Below are 15,337 nucleotides of genomic sequence, written 5' to 3'. Positions count from 1 at the left end.
CTGTACGTGTTCTGTGGTGCTGCCGCAATACCGTATAATATAATACACTGTAATACATCAAGAAACTAATTCTGAACTTGTGTCCTTTCTCTGTTTCAGGATTCGTAAGCTGCAATCCATCGGCGCTGCAAACACTCGCGTCGTTGCACGGTGAGTATCTTTTTATTATTATTCTTGTTTTTCTTTTTTTTTTTTTTTTTTTTTTTTTTTTTTTTTTTTTTTTCTCATCCTACGCACTCTTTCCTTTTCCTTTGATCTTTGCCGACTTTTTTTTCACTGAGTTGTACACGAGTTGTGACGTAAAAATGTAATTTCGACAAGAGTGTGAACATTGCTTTTTTTCAATTCGCTATTTATTTGGTTATGGCGCACGAAGTCCATGTACAACAGGACCAAATGAAATACTTAAGAGCTTTATTTTTGTTTTTTATAGTTTTTTTTGCCAGAGTCGCGCGATATTTCAGTAGTTGTTTGTGTAATAACAAGGACAAAACCTGTTTTTTCTTAAAAATAACAATAATCATAATGATAAAGAGTGACCGAGTGAGAAAGTACAATGCACGTATGACTTGATTGCAATTTATGTGTGTTGTTCTGCGTTTCTTCGAATTTTTTTATTACTCAATGGCCTCAAACTGCTCGTTATTTCCCAACCTCACTATGTTTGTAATTATTTATTTAACGTAATATTAAATCACTTATTGGTCGCTCACCACATCTCGATCATAAAAAGGGCTTGATAAAAATCCTAAATAATAGAACTATGTATACGCCATCGCAAGTGAAACTTGGTCACACAAGTAAAAAAGAGCAATAAAAAAAAAAAAAACACGGCAGTAAAACTCATTCATATCCCCCGTAACCCACACAGGACAATTTACAACGCTAAATAAAAATCCCATCGAAGGTGTGAGATTGCACGTGTTTAAAAAAAATGTTTATCTTGCGTTCGTTAATAAAATGTAATAAACACAAAGAGGCGCAGGTTTAATCGAATCAACTAGTTCGGAAGAAGTAAAAAAAAAAAAGACAAGTCTTTCCAAGACCTTCCATTCAGTTGTGAATCTTCCAGAAGTATAATTTTGTATCATAATTAACGAAACGGTGGGGGTAGCACGATAATACTGTATACTTAATCTTGAAAGTTCCACCTCGGAGTATTAAGGTATAACCATTTGTACATTATTTCTCTCAAGTGACACTTTCTTTTCCTTGGGGAAAAAAAAAAACAATCGATTTACAAAAAGTTTAATTTACCGTCAGATAAAAATAAAGGGCCATTGTTATGAAATAATATATTTTTACAAATGTGCTGCTGGCAGTGCTGTTGTTGTACTATACTGCCGTATGAGTTTCACGTTAAAAGAGAGGATGAACGATACATCCAGCGCAAAACTGCGAGGGTAAGCCGATACTTACTCTTACGTATACGTCGGAGGCTTAGACCTACCATGCATTATGTGCTTTTAAGGTGTTTTATGACGACGGAGTACCGCGTTCGCCCGGGCATTTCTTGAAATATCACTTTCCCTCGCAGTGTGTATACTTACTTTGCGAAACTCCCTTTCGTATATACACCCCTGAAAATCTTTGGGCAAAATACAGCGGCCGAGTTTATTTTTAACCATCCGACGCACGAAATTGACAAGCGGTAAAATCGTTCGAAAAATCGGCGTCCCCTTAAAAGTCTCGAGAGAGAGAATAAAGATGGCATTTAACGTCACGCCGGTAAAAGTAGTTCAGTTTCTAATTGAAAGTGAAAAGTGCGCGGTGAAACGCGAGCCGAAGGCTCTTACGTGCGAGCTGTTGGTCGAAAACTAGAGTACCACATTGCAAATTTTCCCGTTTCTTTCGATGCCGCTCGATCGGATCGTCAAATAAATATACCACCTCATCGGCTACTCGACTTTAATTTCAATTTAAATTCATTCGTACCAACGGTTACCCGTATACGTTGTATATCAAACTAAAACCGTGGTCATACCAAGCAATAGCATATACATATATAGATTGTTCTAGAATCAGCGAAATTCAGTGTGCGATTTCACGGCGTCCGCGCTGACGAGACGAGCGATCGAGTTTTCTCCCGGCCCATTCATCCGAAATAACGACGGTGGCTCGAGCAAAAGGCACATCAGCGATTATATTTCCACTCCAACGGCATTAAAAAATGAAGAAAAAAAAAATTCCTTCGATCCTTGGCCAATCCATCCTTGTTCTATACAACAATGGGCAAACAATCAGTGCGTGAACGTTCGAAATGTCCATCAACAGTTCCGCGGTGTTGACTTCATCGACCGCCCCTCCCTCAACACCACCACGCAGGGTAACATACACATGTACAGGCACGTAAATACAGATCCTCCCCCTGTTTCCGACCCTCCCAAAAAATAAAGAGGACAAGACGGATAGGCGATATCCCGGGTGGTAGTCATCATCGGCGTTGGCAATCGAGAGTGCGCGCAAACACGTGAAAATTGCGGCAAGCCGCCACGGGTAAAAGCACACGCACACGCGTGTACCGAACACCAAAAGCCCATCACCCAAAAAAGCTGCGTGCGGATAAAAGCCACGTATGAGTTAGCGCATCGAGAAAGGGTTCATTGTGCCACGAGGGGAGGGGGGGATGTGAAAAAGAGCGCGTGCAAGGGGGAGGGACCACCGTGCGATGAGAGATCGATGCGCGTGGAAGCGTATATGTGTAGAGCGGCTGTGTACAGGCTGCTAGTTTTTCGCTGACATCCGAAACCGCAGAGGAGCCCGCAGCCAAGTGGCGCATTAGAGCTAAAAGCCTTTTCTGTACCCCCCCTCCCCCTCGTCCCGCGGACGTTTACCCATGCCCCACATATGTGTATTTGTGTATACGCGGTTGTTTTTTCTGAGGTATTTTTCCGACCTTTCGAGCATAATATATTGAGCTTACATTATTGGATACCCATATATATATATATATGAGTGTTTCAACCGTTGTTTGGTCCGACGGTGCCATTGGGGCCATTGCGAGTCTCATCAGTTTATCTCGGTTAGTTTTTACTCCGACGAGGTGTTGGATTTTCATCGAATAAACAAAAAATACTTAGTCGCAACAAGTGAAAAACAATCGAGCGTCCGACGCAACGGAGTTGGAAATTCGTATCAGCGCAGTAATAATTCCAATGTGTATCTTTGCGCACCCGCGAGTTTTTCTCATCGATAAGACACACGCGTCTAGCAGAACAATTGCTGGATACGGAAAAAAAACATCCCGTGGCAATTTATTCTTTTTGTCTCTCCTTCGCGCGTGTGGCCTTGGCTCTCGATCCAAACTTCCGGAATCCGCGCGCGCGCACGCCCAAGTGTCCGTTTCTACGGTATCTTTTTTTTTTTTTTTTTTTTTTTTTCTTCCGTTCACCCGCCTCCCATCCACGACGCGTCGTCTCCCGATTGTTTGTAAACGAGGGGAAAAGCCGTGTTTTTTTTATTTGTTGGCCCGATCGCGAGGTACACGCGCGTGTTTCATTGCGCTAATTGCGTGTGTAATGCCCTGGGAGCCCGATAAATTATGTATTAGAAGAAAGTGCGGCGTTTCGTGTACCTACACACTCCGCGCTCCTTTTTATATATTTTTCGAGAAAAAGCTGCTTGCCACGGCTACATCGGAAACGAGGAAAGTCAATTGTCGTGCAATTTTCGAGCTTTTCGAGCCCGTGATTTTCTTCTTCTCGATACGTGAGAGGCGGGTTTTGCCGCTGGAATCGCTAATTAAACGCGCCAATCGCCGCTTGAATTATTCACCAGAGCTATTGCAAACGAGCCTCATTTTATTGTTCTTGTTTAGTAAAATGGCTAAATCGTCCCCTTTTTTTTATTTTTCTTCATCGAACAAATACAATCGCTTCCGAACGGGATCGGGCAAGTTCGCGATTAGTGACTGATCCGCGAAACTTATATAAAAGCCAATGTAGGGTGCACGCGGATGCGGCGAGATGAGCAGTCGCGTGCTCAAAATTTTTAGCCGCGGCCATCAGTCGTATAGCCCGCAAAGGCGGCTGTCAGTCCGTATGGTACTTTAGAAAGTATAGCTAATGTACCTTTACGAGTAATTATTTCTTCCTCGAGAAGGTATACACACACGCGCGCAAGTGTACACCTTTCTCCTTCTCGGTCATGTTTATTTGTTCAAAAGGCGACGCACCGAAGCTCGTGTCTCTCGATGATGGAGAAAAAAAAAAAAAAAAAAAAAAATTCCTACAATTTTACGACTCCTGCGCGCTCTTACGTCGCCGAGGAGCTGAAATTGAGATACACTACGCAGGAAGTTACGAGAGGATTTGGAAAAAAATATATATATATATATACAGCCGAGTCGTCGTTACATCGACGTTTTCGGCTGCCACTGTTGTACGCCTACATGATACTTTTTTTTTTCCTCTCCCAGGTTTACGTCACAATCGCGTATTACACGGCAATTCGAACACTTTTATGCACGCGCGGGCGCGCTCCGTGCACCCGTGGAATAAAACGCAGCGGCGCACATGTTTCCGCGGTCGCGCAATTAAGCGCGTATTTATCGCCATGGCCCCTTTTATTACACGCTAGACCGCAGCTTGGTCTATAATCCCCGGCGATCGCGTATTTATGCACCGAGAGGTTTCCTCCGTTTTTCGCGCTCCTATACCTGATGTGTGCGTTTGTTCGTTCCAATAGATAACTCGGTTTATCGCGTTGGTATCCTATATACTGAAACAATGAAATTATACGCTTATGGATGTAATTCATCTCCGTGTCAGCGTTCGTGGACTGATTTCCTTTTTTTTCCCCTGCCCGTAATATCCTCCGACTCAGCTGTACCTACGAGTGGGGCCTTTGAATTTTTACATCGACGTGTGTGTATTTACTGGCTGGTATACATGGGGAGGGAAATCCCGAGAAGCAATTTTCCAGACGTATACCCTCGCGCTGGCATACGGGGAGCTCCAAAGTAGTTGCGTATTCAGCGGATGCAGATTTCCCAGCTTCCTCGCCGGCTACGCCACCCGCGCGCTTTTATATATACCGTGTACGCGGTGGACGCGCGGATGGGCCATCCCTACGAAACAATACATGAATTAGCCACCGGAGACCCCGGGTTTTCGAAGCTTCTCTCCGGAGCCAGTCTGCAACCCCTCTTCTCTCTATACCTCGGCGTGCCCGTGTAAATTTCCATCCTGCGTGGTTTCGTTGCGGCACGCGTCGGCCATTGTTCTGCAATTTTTATCAGCTGATTGCCGTAATGAAAGGGAAATCGCTGCTACCGCCCGTACACTGTGCTCTACGCGTGTGTATATCCATTATATTTATACCTACCCCTCGCTGCGGACACTTGTATCGAGGCTTTTGGCCACACTTCCGCTGTCCTGTAGAAGTGTTTTTTTTTTTTTTTTTTTTTTTTTTTTTTTTTTTTTTTTTTTTTTTTTTTTTTTTTTTTTTTTCAATAAAAGGCTTTCTCAAGTAAATTATATTCCTACTTACAATGTACACTGTTAAACTTGTCGGTCCATCAAAGTGTGAAATTTTTGTCATTTCGGTACCCATATATGTATCCCGAAAACACTTAAATCAAGCGTGAAATGTTACATGCGCTGCGCGTATTATTCCTCGTGCACCTGCAGCTTTGTTGTACAAGCCAATGGCAAACATTCGTGTGCCTATAATATATACATCTCGCGAGAACGTCACCCGAGCACCTATATACATATATGTTTGTACACCCATAGTCCGAACACGTATAACCATCATTACGTACGGCCGGCTGTCCCGGTCGAGCATTTCAAATAGTCATCTCTGAAATGACAGAGCCGCTCTCTCTCTCTCTCTCATGGTCGTTCCACGCAAAAGGAAAAGCCGATGGAGCAAAGTGGAGCGCTCGTCGGCGCATTTAGCTGATGGTACATATATATACGTGTTGTACCCATCGATCCGCGCCGTAATCTTCCGTCGCTCTTCTCTGTGTACGCGTGTACACGTATAGAAGGAGGTATATCTGTACACACATTTCGGGTTGGGGTTGGATCTGTAGGTACTTTCCCTTCTTCTTCTTCTTCGCTCGATCGAACGAGATTAAAGTTAGTCATGCCATGATCCGTACGTGTGCATACATTATACACCCCCCCCACGCCCTTTACCTCCGCAAATATTGAGCGAGAGCTGTATCATCCCCTATGGAGGAACGAGATTTATGGCCTCGAGAGGTATAGACGCCGCTGTACCGAGCTCCGTGTGTTTGAAATATATGCGTTTTGACTCTTTCTCTCTCTCTGGGCGTGTTTGCTCAACCAGAGGATGATGGGTCTTGTTCGTGGGATGAAAGTAGGTCGTTTACGCGTATTTCGGATCAACGCGTTTCTTCGGAATGATACAAGTACGAAAGAAGAATTTAAAAAAAAAGAAATGATTGAATCACGGGTGACGCGTCATCAGTTTTGCGGTATAAAATATATGTATCTCGTGGTTTACGCGACCCTTTCAAACAATCATCATAGAAGCTTCGTTCGCGCTATTGTATGTGTTCTTGATGAATAAACCAATCTGCATTAGCTCGAAAGTTATTTATTAGCATCGCGAAGAGTTCGAATTATCTTTTAAATTTCATTCAAATTGCGTTGAGTGAAGAAAAAAAAAAGTTTTTTTTTTTTTTTAATAGTATGTGGACCATGGATAAGCAGCTGGATTTCTGATTGGCAGGATGGAAGGAAAAAAAAAAAAAGTGAAACTATAAATCTCGAGCCAAACAAAATATTTTCAATGGTTCGTGATACTTGTGCTCTTGTTATGATTTCGCGCGACTGTAATTCCAAGAGTGACGTCAGGATCGACGTGAGTGTGCCAAGAAGCATGTGGAAACCGGTGGAATCACTCGCGGCAATAAACATGCAAAAGTGTAGATAAAGCCCAGCGAAAAATTGCGCCGCGCGCTATTGTCGCGCTGTGATTCACCTAGAAATTTTAGAGAAATAAAGAAAAAAAAAAAAAAAAAAAGGAAACAATAACGCTATTCCTATATCAGCTATTAAATCTCACTTTATGCGCAATATTCATAACAAATATATTGTGTCCCTCTCGATTCGGATGGGCATCCCATTAAAAAAAGATCGCCGTTGCGAAACGCCGTGTGTACGAATGTGTGTCTATCTCCGGCTGTTTGCGCTGCGTATTAAACGATCGGGAAAATGGAAACTCTGCCAAGGATGCGAGAAATGCGGGACAAGGAAAACTCTTTGCTCTCTTCCCCTCCGCCTGTCTCTTGCGCTCGTCGAGCGTCTCTCGAGTTTTCTGAAGCCCTATACACGCGAGTGCCGATGGTAATCGAATTGTTCTGCTCTGCCGGTCAATACACCTGCCTGTCGTACGCTTTTTTTACGCCCCAGAGGCGTCATAGTGCGAAAAATTGAGGAGACTGGCAATTACCAATCACTTGCATTGACACACAAAATGTGTGGTTAATTCAATGTTGTTGTTGTTTTTTTTTTTTTTTATGAACAATATAATTTAACAAACGTTCGAGAGTGGGAGAAAACAAAAAAGGCTTCATGTAAATAAATGTAGGCTAATTATGTAATCTTCGAGCAAAAGCATGGGTAATTATGCAAGATTGTTTTTTAAGATTATTCTTATTTATTGCTCATAAATAATCAAGTTGAGTAATGGAAAAGTATTGCGAAACAAAAGAATGGTACTTACCGTGGAAATATATTTTATTACGAAAAAACAAATTGAGATAAATATAAAAATGAAAAAGAAAGCAGGCGAATTACATTTGTGGTTTCTAAAATTAATTGCGTCTCGTTACAAGGGATTCCCCTCAAAATCTTAAAGTACAGTTGCACAGCTCGCCGCGAAAACGTACACACAATCGTATCTTTCATTCGATTGTTATTATGATCCCGAGCCACGCGAGATTCGTCTTCCATTGTGTATTACGCGACGAAAGGACGCCATGGAAAATTTAATCACCTCTGCGTGTATTTTCCCAATTATCATGAAAAAATAATAATTACTTTCTAATGGAGCCTAAACACGTTTTTCTCACGTCCCCCCTAACGACGCGAAATTAAAAAGCGACACGCGACGCCACATTTATAGCGCAACGGAAAAATATTAGAGCCCATTGAAAGTTGCCCATCAAACGGCCACCGCGCTTTTTTTCATCCCGTTGGAATTTAGAGAGTTTCCACGGCGGTACAGGAAGGAAAAATATTTTAAAAAGTCACGCAAACAAATAAATTAATCAATTTGCAAATAAGCGTCGAAGCACATTACACACACCGCACGTATGTATACGCGGTAGTTTGTTTTGTAAAATCTCTTCGTAAAATCAATTACGTCTCATTAGCGGAGCGAAACAGATCTCTCCCCCTCGTTGCATCGCGCGATGGAAAATCCAACCCACACAAGGTACACAAGGTACACCTGTACCACGTTACGTATGCCATGGAGAAAGGGGCAAAAGCATCGGATGTATATATAATATGGGAATCAACTGGAAAAACTAATTACCCTTATTTTCTCAGCCTACACGCGTGGACCATTTTTTGGAATCATCCGAAATTCACGAGCAAAAAGAAACAGGTCTCGTTGTGATCCGACAAATTACCAAAGCCAGCCTCCGCCAAGCGGAGGGAATAACAACTAGTTTGCCGAAGCGAGGGACGATGCTCGCTTGCAAATTTCGCTACGTGTCCCACGTGTCGGGAATAATGAATTCCGTTTGATTTTCGATGGCGCGCAAAGATGATTATGTAGGTCGAAGCGGCGACGCCTACGAGTGGGACCCGCGGAAAATCGGCCAAAGGACGGAAAAAACAAAGTCGGGACGAGATAAGACTCGGGATTATTCAAATGGCACGAGGGAGACCGAACGTGTACACGTCGGGAAGACGGAAGCGCCTCGCAAATTGCGGACTTCCGGCTGTACCACCTGGCTCCTCGAGCCATAACTCTTCCCCACCCCTCCCAGGGGGAGTTCTCGTTCTCTTCAACCCTTCGCTTTTCCTCCGCCCCCTTACCAAACTAATCCGTCTTACTTTCGCCGAACTCTCCCCGTGCAGCTTCTTATCATTTTTCTCGACCCGGTCCCCTCGACTTGCTCCTTTGGTATATTATATACCTGTATGATTTTCTTTCCCCGGGGAGATTAGTTTCTTGCACCTTCAGCCAACTTTTTCCCTCCTCTCGATCGAGTTGCGGATTCAGAGTCCCCGATTAACCCACTTTCCCTGTAATTGTAGCCGATGGTATATATTATAATGTAAAGGACGAAAGATATAAGGTACAGCTGGCGGAAGGTATCGCGTCCAACAGATGCAATTAGGTGTACGATATATATTGCTTCGCGTGGATGGATGTTGCTCCAAACACAAGCACGTAAGTATCTGTACGCCTCCCGTTCGCGATGACACTGTAATTTTCGCGTGTGATGATATTCACATGTATATAGGTGCAGTGTGGGCGTAACCGTGTGTACATAACATGAAATGCGCTGTGCCTCCGATGATTACTCGTTCGCGTGTGTACGTGCGCAAATACATGTATACACTCGCTTATGCACAATATGGATGTTTACGTTCAACATATATATGAACGTACGCAACTGTATGTGCCGTGTCTCCTTTGTAATCGTATACGTAAGGTTACGCTGATTAACGACGTGTTAAATTGCCGAGTTACACACTCTCGACGCACGACGAGACTATACAATAATTATAAGCATCATTTGCACTTGTAAAAATAATCCAGTCCTTGTTTCGTTATCCCGTTTGTTGTGTCGTTAAATTAATCAATTGACGATGCATATATATGCGTATAGGTATAATCTCGCGTACATAAAAGTGCACGTAATCGGCTGGTGGGTATATCGCGTAAAAAATGTTTACCCAACCGGTGCTATTAGCTTGGGGGGAGGGGAAGGCAAATTCAGTATATACATTAGAGAGATGCCTCATCGACATCTTCAGAGAAGAGCGGAGTGGAGTGGCTGCAGGAGGAGGAAAACTCACGGAGCAGAAGGTGCACACGTGCGCTGTTGGCACAGTTGGCGTGGAACAGAGGCCTAAAACAGAGATATATATCTCCCTCTCCTCCGCTTTTTTTTTTTTTTTCCGTCTCTTAATTCTCATCTCCCATCTAGAGTAGTCACGTATACAGAGAACACAAAATATATATTGTAAGGCGCTTCCTTGTGCATATCCACATATATATGCACACGCGAAAGTAGTTCACGAATGCAGATTGTGTCGCCTGATGTTCTTCCATGTACGTCCATAGGTGTATATATATATATACAGAAGCCGCAACGGTGACGGCGAGTAATTACCGTTAATTGCGCGAGGTGCAATTGTTGGTTTTAATTGCTCGGCGCCTGTGTATACATGTACACGCGTATCGCGATGGTATACGTGATACACGTGAACGCGCAAAGACGAGAGATGGGGGGGGTCCCCTTAAATGGCATCTGTCGAAATGCATTAGAGGACATCTGCGCGTTGTCTTTGTCTAGCACCGCCGTGTATTATACCAACTCGTATACTCGGGTGTAATTGAATAATTGGAAAATAATACTGGTGGTATAAAAGATGGGGGGAGGGGGGGAGTGGGAAGTTTTGTATATATATTTTTGGAGAAGAGGCTTTTCCAGCCTCGCCGCCGGCGCCGGAGATTAGATCTTAGATTGCGAAAGCTGGATTTATGATTGGCCGTTTGTTTCGCGAATAAGCTCCCTTTGTACTATTCGTACTAATTAATGGACGCCTAAGACGACGACGGGAAAATTTTTTTGGAGAAAAACACCGTGAGCCGGTTGTATAACGTTGATCGACGCATCGCCGAGGAAAAGAAGAGAGAATTTTTCGCGAAAAATGTCGACGCGTCCATCATCACTGCGGCGTGTCATAGAAGTACACATTTTATGGCTTTGGAATGCCAAACGATACAATTAATGTATAAAACAGCACGTATATACACACGGAACTCCTCTCCACCGGAGGCGTATGTGTGTATTTTAGAAAACAGCATCGGGAGTTAATACACTCGTCGTTTCGCAACATCAGCCGCTCATCGCATCAAATTACCGAATCACGCAACACTCGATACTTTATACGGCAACAACTGCAGTGTAACACGACGAAAATGAGGAGAAAAATGTTAATAATCATCAAACATCCAAGCGCGCGTATTTTGCGCGTACATCTAAAACGATGCTTTCAAATGCGTGCGTACACGCATTCCTCGATTCCGCGTTCACCCACCTAAAAGTAGGTACTAATTCTGGCTAATCGGACTTTGTACATGTAGGAGGTCCCTTGATGGTATATTATTCACCGCGAGCACAAACGCGAACTCGCAACGTGAGAGTGCATACGTATCCGAACTTTCTACTAGCGCGTCTAGTCGTGACGTATATTATATATTGTATATATACACGTGGGCTGCACGACACATGTTCCAGGCCCATACGTAGGAGAGTCGTACAACAGGTAGCGGCTCTGAAAATGCACGGGGGGGGGGCACGTGTAATTAAATTAAACGGGAAGGAATGCAGACCTGTAATTAGCGCGCGGTGCTAAGAGTGTACCTATCTACATTCGTACGGGTCCATTAGCGATGGATTTTACGGCAAGAAAGCGATGCCTATAATGTATATAGATGTTCTTTTGGTTAATACCATTTTCTTGCATGTTTCAGCTTTTGTTTCCTTCTTTTTCCTGTTTTTTTGTTTTTTGCCTCGCTGAAACAAGAAAATTTGTGGGAAGCATTCCTCGGATGTTTGTGTCGTGTGTGCACACGCGATGGGAAAATCGGGATGGCTTTTCACGCGAGCTCGGCACAACAAATCGCCGAGAGAGTTGTAAAAGCCAACGTTTTAGCACCACTCGACGTGCCCGCGCAATTTTTCATTCACGACCAATTGGCGCCTACTTTGCGTCAACGAGACAATCTCTCTCTCTCTCGTTAACCACGAGCACGAATTTTGCCCCTCGCGTCCCAAAACTGCGATTAATCCATACGGACGCGTATAGGTGTCAGTATCGGTGCAAGTGTAACTAATTCTACAATAGCGGTACGGTAAAAGAGGGGGTGGGGGGGACAGCGACAAACAGCGCAGCTCACCGCAGCGGGAAATCAAACCGCGTTGTCTCGGCGATTAGGGCTTGCGTCTGCAGACTATTCGCATCGACTTGCGAAATTCAATTACGCCTAATGGGACGAGGTACGCGGGGAATTGTTTTAGGGTTATTTTTATTTTTTTTTTTTTCTTAAGCGATGCGATGAACGGTATATTGAGTGGTTGATTAGATTGATTGCAGGCGTTTCTTTCCTTTCGGAATTTCAATCAAACAAAAATTGTGAGTTGCAGCTCCAAAGAGTCTGCAGCGAGTGGCTCGACTTTTGTATTTTCTACCCACAGGGAAAGCCCAGGATTAAGTTACTTTCCATCCGCCCTCTTTGGCGGTTGGGTTGATTTTTCAACGCGAGGTTGCCGGCGGACTGCCCAGTGAAGTGTTGAGATTTTTCGAAACCCCGGATGGGCATACATACACCGTTTAAACACAACGAGACGTTGATTTACCGCCTCGGGACGCGTGTTTTATGGACCGCCAGTACCATCACGCTCCGCGAGGATTTTTTTTTTTCCCCCTTTCAAAATTATACAGTCGTTCGTATATTTGTACATAAACAGCGGCAAAGCGCCACTTTACACCGCGCAACCACACTACGCGCGAATATACCGTTACAGAGATCTCCCGATGCTCGTTTGCATGTAAATGTCTTTATCCGACTCCACGGGGTCAATCGCATGTATACGCGCCTTGCGTCCATCAGCCGATAATCGTAAGTATAATATATACACGGGAGCGAGATAAGGGAAATCCCATTAACTTCACCGTCGATCCTGTACAGTGAATACATTATTATCTACTCTCTCGCTAAATCTACACCTTATGGATACCCTACTTTTTTTTTTTACTGTTTTAAACGAAAGTGCGTCCGGTTGTGTATTCAATTCCAATCAACAATCAATGAAAACATCGCGTCGGGCGTGCATATAAAAAAAAGCCCCTGACTCATCCGTCAATTACGGGATTATACCTGAAACTGCAGTAACGCGGACCGCAACACCATATTTATACCCTTCCCTCCTCCCGCACCTCCATGTGCACTCCGATCAATCAAACTGGCGGGAATCAAAACGCGATCGGCAATTTCAATCGGCAATAGTATGGATGTGTATACCTACCCGCGCAGGCACTGCAGTGCGGAACTAAACCGCGGCCTCGAAAATTACGATCAATTACAGTATGCGCGCGCTCTACATACCATATCTACTCGATGTATACGTGTGTGTACCTATACCCGAGCAGATATCGATCGGCAGTCGATATGTGCAGTGTATTTTTAGCACCAGAGCACTCTCCTCTCTCTCTCTCTATATACATATACATGTATACTGATGTATATCCCAGCAGTGGTATAACGATAATGGCCCTGCGCGCCGGTGCAATCGAAGGGAGACGCGTCTTAATGACCCTATACTCTCCTCTCTGGTTTTACTGCTGGTCTCTCTGCGGTGACTGTCGTCGTCTTGGTTTGTTTTTCTCGATAGGGTTATGGGAGACTTTTCTTTTTTTTTTTCCACGGACTCTCGAGGACGACGGTCGTTTTGGGAATCGTTTTATGAAACGAGAGCCCCGATATGGCTCTTTTGGGCGTACCAATGAACTTTTTTTTTTTTCAAGTTGTGCTCAGACGATCGATTAATTATCCCATTGTGCGTGACAAAGAAGCAAGAAGAAAAATAATAATAACAATTAGGAGAGAAAAGAAAGAAAACCCGCGCGAGTCTTTAATCCCTCGTTATCAGTCCTCGGGGCAGGAGTCGCCGAGATAATGTACTTCCGCCTCTGCTCTCCTTTAATTACATCCCTTTTTCCCTTCATCTCTCCTCTTTTTTCCTCCAACCGAGCGAATAAATAACTTGCCGGCGGGGGGGGGGGGCTTCTCCGGCTGGTTATCCGCCAAATTGAATACGCTCTCTGGCAATTAACGTAATAATAGGGGCACGTAGTCTCGCGTACTCGCTGCTGTTGAAATCTAAAGAAATTCATCTTTCGGAGTATAATATACTCATGGTGTATATACCTATATATAGTGAAAATCAAAGTCCTTCCCGCGAGTTTCGCCAAAGTTGGTACAGACAACTCGTGCGAGCGGAGCGTGTACAGGTGGTTTACCGATTTTTAGAACGGCTACCACAGTGGCGCTCGTGAATGGGAATAAATAGTAATACATAGCCAGCTACCTGATGCATCTTGATCGGTGAGATCTTGACCGCGAAACATCTCACGTGTCCGATGCGCGGGAAATGGCCTCGAAAAAAAGGGGAACCGGCGTGTTTCGGCGCACTCCTTTCATCTCCTTCTCGCCATCTTTTGCCAAGTTTGGGCGCTCGTTCGCTTGTCGGTCAAAGCAGTACCTTTCCTCGAGTTAGAAAAAAAAGAAGAAATAAAATCACGGTCGTGCGATTGTAACATGTGGCAAATGTCCATCACAGATCGATCCACAACAATATACAGTTGCATCCAAGCCAATTATTGTTGCTAGAAAAGCTTTTTTTCAACCCCAATGAATAATTGCACGCGAAATTATTTATGCGCATATTAAAGAAATATTGATCCCTTGGGAGTATGTATATATTGTACTCCCATACGAGAGAAACTCGCGCAATGGGACACGAACCGCCGAGGAAGAAGTCAATCGATCTCTCGCCGAGTCGCCGGTCCCTCGCTGCTTTGCATATGCTGAAGTTTCAACGGGAAAGCCTTTCCTTCGGGCAAAATACCCACTTCGCCGGTCCTTCTCCTCGATTGACTCGCGCGTACAATATACACACCGCATACCCCCGCGAATCGTCAATCACTCGATTGTCACGGCTGTGGCTCGGCTCACGCGTATTACCAGCGCCAGAAAGAAAAGGTTTCGTCTCCACTTGCAAGTAAAAGCCGCGATCTTCGTATACTTGACCGTCGGCTTCGTAGCCTTCTTCTCCCGTTTCGTTTGCGGATCATAAAATGGCAACGTATGCATACCGCGCTCCTACACGGCTATTGCGGAATGATGACGCGCGATGCAAACTTTCACAAGTGGGTGTACACGCGTACGTGAGCGAAACATCAGTATACTAGTGAATTTTGAGTCAAGGATTTTAAAAACAAAGGGAGATATGACAGACAAAAATCAGCGAGACGTCGAGAGAGAGAGAGAGAGCGAATTGCATATAGGCTCGAGCGATGGGCCAGAGGAGGGACAGTGCCGCGGGTGATTA

General features: G+C 44.2%; 1 protein-coding gene across 1 annotated transcript in view; it reads left to right on the top strand.

The window, feature by feature from the left end:
* Positions 1-15,337, top strand: part of orb2 (cytoplasmic polyadenylation element-binding protein orb2) — a 140,360-nt gene that overhangs the window by 97,918 nt on the left and 27,105 nt on the right. Inside the window, exon 3 of the mRNA XM_014364188.2 lies at positions 100-150. Coding sequence (XP_014219674.2) covers positions 100-150 — 51 coding nt within the window. The remainder of the gene's footprint in view (positions 1-99; positions 151-15,337) is intronic.

Source organism: Copidosoma floridanum, unplaced genomic scaffold (assembly GCF_036245765.1).
Source record: "Copidosoma floridanum isolate Cflo_tuat_1 unplaced genomic scaffold, Cflo_Japanese_pri ptg000021l, whole genome shotgun sequence".
NCBI lineage: Eukaryota > Metazoa > Arthropoda > Insecta > Hymenoptera > Encyrtidae > Copidosoma > Copidosoma floridanum.
This window is presented reverse-complemented; position numbering and strand designations above follow the sequence as displayed.